At 49.6% G+C, this 9202-nt stretch overlaps 1 protein-coding gene across 1 annotated transcript; it reads left to right on the top strand.

Moving 5' to 3' along the window:
- Positions 1–2352: 2352 nt before the first annotated feature.
- PV06_08217 (uncharacterized protein) lies at positions 2353–4559 on the top strand (the record flags this gene model as incomplete). The annotated part of the gene is made up of 7 exons (XM_016409528.1): positions 2353–2984; positions 3055–3116; positions 3172–3471; positions 3548–3578; positions 3634–3934; positions 3994–4415; positions 4469–4559. The coding sequence occupies 7 exons, from the start codon at positions 2353–2355 to the stop codon at positions 4557–4559; spliced, it is 1839 nt and encodes a 612-aa protein (XP_016259836.1).
- Positions 4560–9202: the final 4643 nt, after the last annotated feature.

Below are 9202 nucleotides of genomic sequence, written 5' to 3' on the forward strand. Positions count from 1 at the left end.
GATGGTGTGGTCATCAAGAAACGGTGCCCATGTACTCTGGCACGGAACGCTCATGGACGGAGCTTTATTAAGCAGCGCACTTGCTGAGTAGGGTCGTCCGCTAATAATGGCGTTGTATCTGTTTTGCGAGCCCAGTCAACCCTCGGGTACACTCGGTGGAAGCTTCAAAGAAGTTACATGATCATCCAAATCAGTAGGGGCTTACATGTTCGAGGCATATACGGTCCAAAACACCCTGTCTCTCACACGGTTCAACGTCGCTTCATCATGCAGGTCATCTGTGCGTGTTCCTCTTGCTGAGATAGAGATATGGAGACCTAAATCACTAGCCATCTGTAATGCGATGCCTGTCCACAGTTATGAGTCTTTGTTATTCTGCGCTCGAATGATGAAATTTTGATCACCTGAATATATCCATCCTAGCGGGACATTAGCGAATCTGTCTCTTCACAAGCATAACCTGTTATTTACCTCGAGAGTGATGTCCCTGTGCGGCTTCTAGCGCCGAGAGAATATATGCCGCTTGGGTAGTTGCTATCGTCGGACAATCCATTTCCATCTCAAAAAGGAGGCGCGTTCTGGCGGCGAAAAATTCTGATGGTTCGTTCTGAATCAAATAATGTGGTTGTTCTGTGTAGAGAGCCCCCATGGCGAGGCTGCTGCGCGTAAGCTTGCCACATATTATCTGATAGTACAAGGGCTCATATCATACATGGCATTCTCCAAGGCTGGAGAAAATAACGAGCTGTCATGACCACTTTTATACGCCTCTCTCTCCTGCTCATAGATGTCCTTTTCAATGGCGTTGAATATGGGTGCATGCCAGGAGAAATATAAATTCGTCAAGTGTTGCTCATAGTCATAATCGGGTATCCAGTGCAGGCTCGCAGCAGATGCAGCAGCTTCGCCCTCTTCCCGAAGATTTCGGAACGAAGACGCATATAGTGAACTCAGGTCATTGGGAAGCAGTGAGAGGAAGCTTGTTGTCCCAAAATAGCGAAGGTGGCCACTCTCCGTAAGTCGCATCCGCCCAAATGGGTTCGAGAATTCATGCAAGTCTTCATCTTGTAAAGTGTCCACTTGTTGCTGCGACCTCAGTCTTTCATTTTCAGTGGTCCAATGGCGTTCTTTCGAGAGAGACCTGGTGACACATTGGTACGAGCTAATTCCAGGGTCTCGACTGAAGAAACAGTCATCATCGGTCAAGTGTTTCTCAGGATCGAAATCAAGCGAGTCGAAGGCGCCGTCATGTATATCAAGTGTGCTCGGGACCCTGGCTGATTGTGCTGCTTGCTCAACGGGTCTTTCATCAGGTTCTATTTGTATCCAAATGTCGTTGTTGGGGGTGTCTAGAAAATGAATATGTGGGCTAAGACGTGCAGAGGAGACTTGCTTAGTCTGCAATGCACCTTGTGGCTCACTTTGGGCCAAGCGGGCCTCGATCTCCGTCAACTTGGTTGATAGGACACTCAGCGACTTTGCGGTCGCTGATCGTCTATACAAGATGAAGGTACGAGGTTACTATGGACCCAGAAATCAACTTGATCAACGATTCACTCACCTCCGTTTGTCCTCGCCATAAACGCATGTGGCACTATTGGCTTGGCAGGTAGAGCACTGGGGGGTTTGGTTGTCGCACTGGACAGCGAGAAAATATCAACTCGGGCATAGTTGCGACCAATCACACAATGCTTTTCATGTAGAAGCATACCTTGACCTTCTTCTTGCGACAAAGAGAACAGGCAAGGAGACTTGTGTCCCGCACTTTTCGCGCTTTTCGCGCTTTTGGTATGTCTGTCATATCTGAGCAGTGGTGATGATCTTTTACTAGACCTTGGGAAAACCAACAAATCCTCATATCGAGGCCGGCTTGGTAAGGCATGGTTGTGGGTTCCTGAGCCGGGTTTTGACCCGTTTCCCATGACACAGAGCCGACAGCCGGACTACCGCAATTCCCGTGTGATGTCTGGCAGGTCGCTTTTCCGTGGCCCCGAGGCCCCGAGGCCACTGGGGCCAACGAAAAGACCCGTAGCCTTGGCCTCCAGCACCATTACCAAATGCGAACTGAATACCTGCCTTTGTGCGGTTCTCTTGGTGGGAACACACTTGAAGTATTATGATCTGCCATGGGGAGATTCGGAGACGTATCTCCAGGGCGAAAAGTGTGAGCTTGCCTCGAGTGTGCGGGAGATGCGTGTTGTGGTTGGAGGACGCTTCCTCCGTCAGACTTTCCCCCGTAGACTCTGACAGAGTATAAGAACTGTCGCAAACATTGTTGACCTACAATGAAAGAGCCTTGGACGCAACTTTCTCTACGCGAACTTTGATTCCTTGTAGGAGGAACTGACCACAATGTCTGCAGAGAAAACTTACCGAAGCGCCATTCGCATTGGTGGCGCTTCGGGTGCTCTGACTGACCGAGTTCGCCATGTCAAGGATGGCCAAGACCGGAGAGGTCGACGTCATTGTTGGGGACTGGATGGCCGAAGCAACGATGGCGCGCAAGGTGTTGCAAAGACTCACCGAGTTCAGCAGCTACAGATGAATGCAAAGCAAAGCGGCTTGTTTACTCAGGCAGCCAGTGGGCCTCAGTTTGCCCCCAACTTTCTCGACTGCTTCATACCGGCGATTGGAGACCTCAAACGAAACGGCATCAAGCTCGCAGTGAATGCTGGTGGCTCTGATACGGAGATCCTAGCTCACATTATCAAACAAGAATGCATTGATCGAGGCTGCCCCATGAACGTGGCATGGATAGAAGGAGATGATGTTTTCAAAAAGCTTGTAGAGCTCTCTACTGAAGGAAAAGAGCTCAGGAGTCTCAACCGAGGCAAAGACATCAGTCTGAAAGAATGGGGATTTGAGCCAGTCGCCGCACAGGCATATTTGGGGGGGCTGGGAATCGCGGAAGCTTTTCGCAATGGTGCCGATATAGTTATATGCGGCCGAGTTGCTGATGCTGCTCCAACAATTGGAGCTGCTGCGTATGTCTCCCCTGCCCTCAGCAGTTCCCACCTTCTGCGCAGAAGGTCAACAAGTCTGATAGTCATGCAGTTGGTGGCATAACTGGAACCATAGTCATCTGGACGAGTTGGCTGGTGCGCTCGTTGCGGGTCGTACGTTACATTTCAAACTCGCATAACTTGATGTGCTTACTGAGCACGAGCACAGATCTGATCGAATGTGGAGGCTATGTCACTGGGGGAAACTATTGCAATTTCAAGAAACTCTTGAAGAACAACAAGCACTTTGACATAGGCTTCCCGGTCGTTGAAATCGATCACAAGGGGGAAAGTATACTCACTAAAGAGAAGAGCACCGGAGGAGTGGTGGACGTGGGAAATACAATTTCCCAGCTTGTATACGAGATCCAAGGTCCTCTTTACTACAACTCGGACGTGACTGCTGACCTCGAAGATGTACGGATAGAAGCGTTGGGAGAAGACCGTGTCCATATTTCCAGGGTCAAAGGTAAGAGTATCCGCACTCCCGCCACGCGCTTGTACGAACCATCCGAGCACAATGGAGGTTAACTGTGCTAAAACAGGTCGGCTGCCACCGTCCACAACCAAAGTCGGGTATGTAGTGAAATTGCTATGTGATGCCGTGATCCTAACAGCTGATTTTCTCTAGAATTACTGCACATGGGGGTTATCAAGCGGAGTACACCTTTTACTTTGTTGGCCTTGATATTCAGGAAAAGGCTCGCTGGACCGAGGACCATGTCCGAGAAACCTTAGGTGAATCCGTCAACCGACTTTCACATCTAAAGTTTCATTTGCACGGATCGTCTCCGATCGATGCACCAAATCAAGATGCAGCAACAGTCGGCTTGCGAATCGTTGCCCAAGGGCGCGACTTTGATCTGTTTGATATGCAGAATCCGCACAGCTTTGGGCGAAAAGTTCGATCATTAATTTTAGAAAGCGCACCGGTGAGTATCTGTCAGGGGATGCTCTACCTTGTCACCTTCACTCTAACCGCGATGCGTAGGGTGCTTCAATAAGCAATGATGGGAGGCTGGTATTCCCAAAAAAATACGAAGAATTCTTTGTCACCCTGTTCCCACAATCAGAACTCAATCAGAGAGTTCATTTACTGTATGATGAATGCAAGAGTATTGACGTGCTCGCCGCTGAGAAGACTTGCACATACCCACTCCAACAGAGGTCATACGAAACAACGAACCCGGTTGATCTATCCCAGTATGAAACTATACGAGCTCCATTCGGGTATGTGGTAATGGCTCGGAGTGGCGACAAGGCTACGGACGCCAACGTTGGACTGTTCGTGCGCCATGACGATGAATGGGACTGGCTTCGGAGTCTACTCACCACCGACAGATTTAAGCAAATGCTTCGGGCTGAATATAAGGGAGGCCAGATGATAGATTCGAGATGCCACACCTTCGAACGGTGCATTTCTTACTGCACAATCACTTGGAGCGGGGTTTCTCTTCTACAACTAGCCTTGACTCTCTTGGTAAAAATGTTGGAGAATATGTGAGGGCGTACACTGTGGATATCCCAACAAGATTCCTGGAGAGAGGTAGAATCTAGACCATCACCTTTTTCAAAACTCGAAACGGTCTTTCAACAGTCCACTGAGTATCTAGTAAATCTCCAAGGTTTGAGAATTTTAGACATAGATGAAAGCTATCATGCTCGTTACACTCCGCTATACTGTAAAACGGCTTAATCTTGAGGGCGACAAAGTCTCCCTAGCGTTTACTGCTATACCCTCGTCGACTAATCTCGATACAAGGCATCGTAAGAATTCTAGGCTTGCCCGCTTCGGGCAGCGCTCGACGGAAATGGGTCATTGAGTGCAGGTTTACACACATGGATGAGAGTTTTAATGGCCTGGCGCAGCAAATGCACATTGATACTGCCAGCTTGCAGAACACTATCGAGCGATTCAAAATTTGTAATCAAGGGTGTCGATGCGAAAAAAGGATGTACGATGACTTTTCTGGACACCCATCTCACAAGCCAAATCCGAGGCTTGGTGCCATCCTGAAACCTCCGTCCTGTTCTCCCAGAATCTACTCGAGACATCCGGGTACTAAGGGCAGCCTTCTGGCGGCTGAGTTTGCGTGTCTCTCAAGGGAAGGTAGTAGCCGAATATCAGTGTGCCTGGTCTCTGACTAGACTAATCACTCCCAACCACCCAAAGTACATCATACTGTATGTCTTATAGACTTACCTTCTAGCGAGGCTATATTCGCTTGGTTATCCTTGCCTTATTATTGATTTTACAGGCTGTTCATAATTAGGCCGCAAGCTGAGTGTGATTAGTTCTAGTGTTTAGTATTTCAATATACTTCACTTCGGCTGCTCTTTTGCTCAAGTGGTCTTCGGCATATATAGCAATCAGTTTCCCCTTCAATTTTAGTCCGCCAAACCAATTCTCCTCGCGCCGCTATGATTAGTACGTTCTGGTTTATAATATATGATTAGATCTTCGTGATACTTCAGCTGCTCCTCCTCAGAGAAGCGTCCTCAGGACGCCTAGTGTTATTCACTGAGCCTGAACGGTACTGCTTTTGCAGGGTAGCTAACTGAGAAGAGCGATGCCTGATTGAAGCTTGGAACTGCAGCATCGGTGGTCCCTGTCGCAATCGGGATACCTCTCCATATGAATTTAGAGAGACCGCTGCTTACGAGCAATGACTCCAGCGCTTCCACCATGCGCTTCACCACCGGATACTGATCTTGAAGGCCCTCGCTGGTTTCAAGGAAGCACACAAGCCACTTATAGTCTTTGAGCGCTCTAGCTCGATCGCAACGAGGCGACACCATGCTAGTGATCAAAGTGCTTGCAGCAATAAAGATTATATCGAGCATGAGAAGGGCGTAGCCTCGTTCTTCAAGGGGTCGCCGACACAACTCGAATATTCGTGCTGTCTCAATTGCGTTTTCGTACATGATCTTCTCCGAGGTCTCGCTCGTGTATATATAATTGTTCTGCGTAGACAGCATCTACGTTGTCAAGTTAAACCAAACGCTTGTCACCCCGAAACGCTATAGGCCTTTCTGAAGCCCCAAGTGCGAATTCAAGGGTAAGATGAGGGGTGGAGTGCAACTCAGAGGTTGTTGAAGTCATTGTGACAGACACTGCTACAGTCAGGCTCTCGAGATCTCGGTCTGATCAGAAGGGATTCCCTGCGACTCGACCCTTGGGATGCTCTATTTACAAGTATGCAGATTGGTCATTCCAAGTATCTCAAGTCTGCCCAATCTTAATCGAGGGGCGCACCTGTTTCCTCTTGCGTTTCCACACCGCTGTCCCCTCCATGGTGTACCTTTGTCTCACCCAAATGAAATATGATGGTACCGGCGAGTTCCTCCTTGGAGAACGGCTTCAGGGCGAGAGCAGCAATTACCGAAAGGCTGCCAAAGGCGATGCTAGCGAGGAAAACCTTTTGGAATGCGTCCGTGTAGGCAGCTACTTCTGCTTCTGAGCCAGTAAGGATGATGGCCTGTGTTACGCCCGGTACAGCCTCCATCTTGGAGACTACACCGCTACTCAGAGCAGTCAGGAACTCTGCGAGTGAAGACTTGGGGAGCCCAGCCTTGAGCACAGCTGGAGCGATTATATTCGCGGTGTTGGTGGTCATTCGATTAGTGAGAATTGTCAGATAGATGGTAGTTGCCAGGACCCCGCCGGCACTTCTGATGCTCCCAAAGATACCGTTCGGGGTTCCCATCTGTTTCTGGTTCCTGATAACGAAGGTAGCTGCTGTAGCTGCGAGAATCTCAACATAGCCCAGGCCGAAACAGCCAAGAGTGGCAAATGCAGTGGACAATCTGTACATGGTCAGTGTACACATGGGAGTACTGAGAGAGTCGACGACTCACGCTCTTGTATCCTTGGTCTGAGCAGCCAAAGCACCGATGAAAACAGCCATAAGAGTGGCCGCAAATACCATTTGATATTTGATGAAGCCAATGCGGATGGCAATCAAACCGCCAATAACCTGGCCAGCTAGCGTCCCACCACCGACAGCGCAGGACAGCCAACCAATTGTCATTGCATCCGTCGCGTACAGAACGGAAATTGCAGTTGGATAGATCACTGTCAGATGTCAGCTACAATATCTCCAGAGGGTTCAGTGTCCTTGCCAGTCATGGAGTAATAAATCATGCCACCGACGGTTGTTAAGACGACAATGGCATTATACTGGTAATCACGGAAAATGTACATCGGCACCAACGGGCGATACACCCCAGAGTACATCTCTGCAGGGAGTTAGGGTGAACTTGTCAACCGCGTTTGCAGACGACGTACCATAGACGACAAATGCCACCAGAGCAACAAATCCTGTGACAATGCAACCGATGACATGCCCAGATTTCCATGGATATTGACCTCCTCCCCACGAAAGACCCATCAGTAAGAGCAGCAGCCCTCCAGTGAAAAGGACGATCCCAACGTAATCGATGCTCTTAATCTCTTGCCAGCGTGAACGAACACGATGAAGGCGAACAAAATCTGGTGGATAGTAGAACAGGGCCCAAAGAATGAGGGATAATGCGTCTATAGCTTTGTAAGTATCATAAAGATAATGGCATCGGTTCTGTGTACTCAAGATGATGGTGAGGTAATAGTTCCATCGCCATCCTGCTGCGGTGTATAAAATAAAGGACCGTGCGACAACGGGCCCAAAAACACCGACAGGAATATTGACCGCGTTAATCAGACCGTTGATGATGAATCGGTGCCTGACTGGGACGAGCTCGCCTACAACGTAGGTAAACGAGATCTGGGAGGAAGCGGCGAGGCCAAGGAGAACGGTTGCCCCGATCAGAGCATCCACGCTCTTCGCGGTTGCAGCTACAATGCTCCCAATGAGGCCCAGGGTAGCACCGCCAATGAAGAAGTATCGTCGGCCAAAAATATCACTGAGTCTACCGACGAGTGTGTAGCCAACAGCAACGGTCAAAGTCCACACAAGAGCGACCCAGTTGATATTAGCACTGGGACCTTGTCTCACGGTTAGCCACGACAGGCAGGGAAAAGACATCGAGACTCACCGATATCGGCATCGATGAGAGCCAAAGTGTTGGCAGGCATGGCAAACCCGGCATAGCAAGCCAACACGCCAAACCCAATGGCCCAAAAGGAGCCCAGGAAGAGAGGGGTGCGCCAGTAAGGTACACCGTTGATGTACTCTGCTGGGGCAGGTTCTTCTGGTCTCACTACACCGGCATGGCCAGGTACCGGTGGTGTTTTCTCCAACATCACCTCGTTCGCTTTTCCGTCTGTTGATGTAGCCATTCTTATCTCTTCAAGAATCCGATTTGGAACCAAAAATTGACCAGCAGAGTGATGGGCCACGGGTCACGGAGGAGAAATCGAATGTGATCGTGCATGAAAAGTAAGACGATATGGGGTTTTGTAGCGCCCAGCCATGTGCAGCTTTCGGCTGTGTTCCCCGTGGAGAGACAATGCTAACCGACGCTTCCCCCGCGTCGAGACCTGGAGCTGGTGGGTCTGGCAGGTCTAGACCTCAAATTGTTAGCTTCCTATATCTCAAAGCCGGGGATTGGTGGTGAAGCGCTACCGGAGCCCGAGGGAGTCGTGAATTTCAGCGTTTGGTGTCTATGTCAGTTACACCATAGCCACCAGAGTGGCAGATCTTCCACGCCGAAAAGCCCTTTTTTTGCCGGTAAGGAGGTTTGATTCGGCAACCTCCATGATCAAGCTCAGATACCCTGTCAGCCAGCAAAGGTGGTGGATGGAGATTCGAAGGAAAATATTGCTTTCTATTTTCATGTCAGTAGTTTAGGTACTCTATATGTGTTTGTCCTCATCGAAGATCCCAGGTCAGTCGTCTGAACGTGGCCGAAGCAGCCCAAGGACGCACGAGTTCTTCAGAGAGCCAATGGGTTGAGACCTATAGCTCAGTTCCACCAGGGTAACAAATCTTCCCTGAAACCTAGTCGCGAGCATTGAATGTGAGGCTTCCGGACGCTCAGTGTGCGGAGTACAAACTATCAATATATTTTTGAGTAAAAGCTATGGAAGATCGGTCGGTCCATTTGTCGGACTCACGCGGCCGCCGGGGCGGCGAATGGGTCTTTGGGTAATTTGATGATCCAGGGATTCCTTGGGTCGTTCTCGCCCCAGGCATCTGGACCACTGTCAAATGCACTCGTACGCCGAACATCTCGGATGTGTTTGCCGATGTATCCCGATC

Source organism: Exophiala oligosperma, assembly GCF_000835515.1.
Source record: "Exophiala oligosperma strain CBS 72588 unplaced genomic scaffold supercont1.8, whole genome shotgun sequence".
Lineage (NCBI taxonomy): Eukaryota > Fungi > Ascomycota > Eurotiomycetes > Chaetothyriales > Herpotrichiellaceae > Exophiala > Exophiala oligosperma.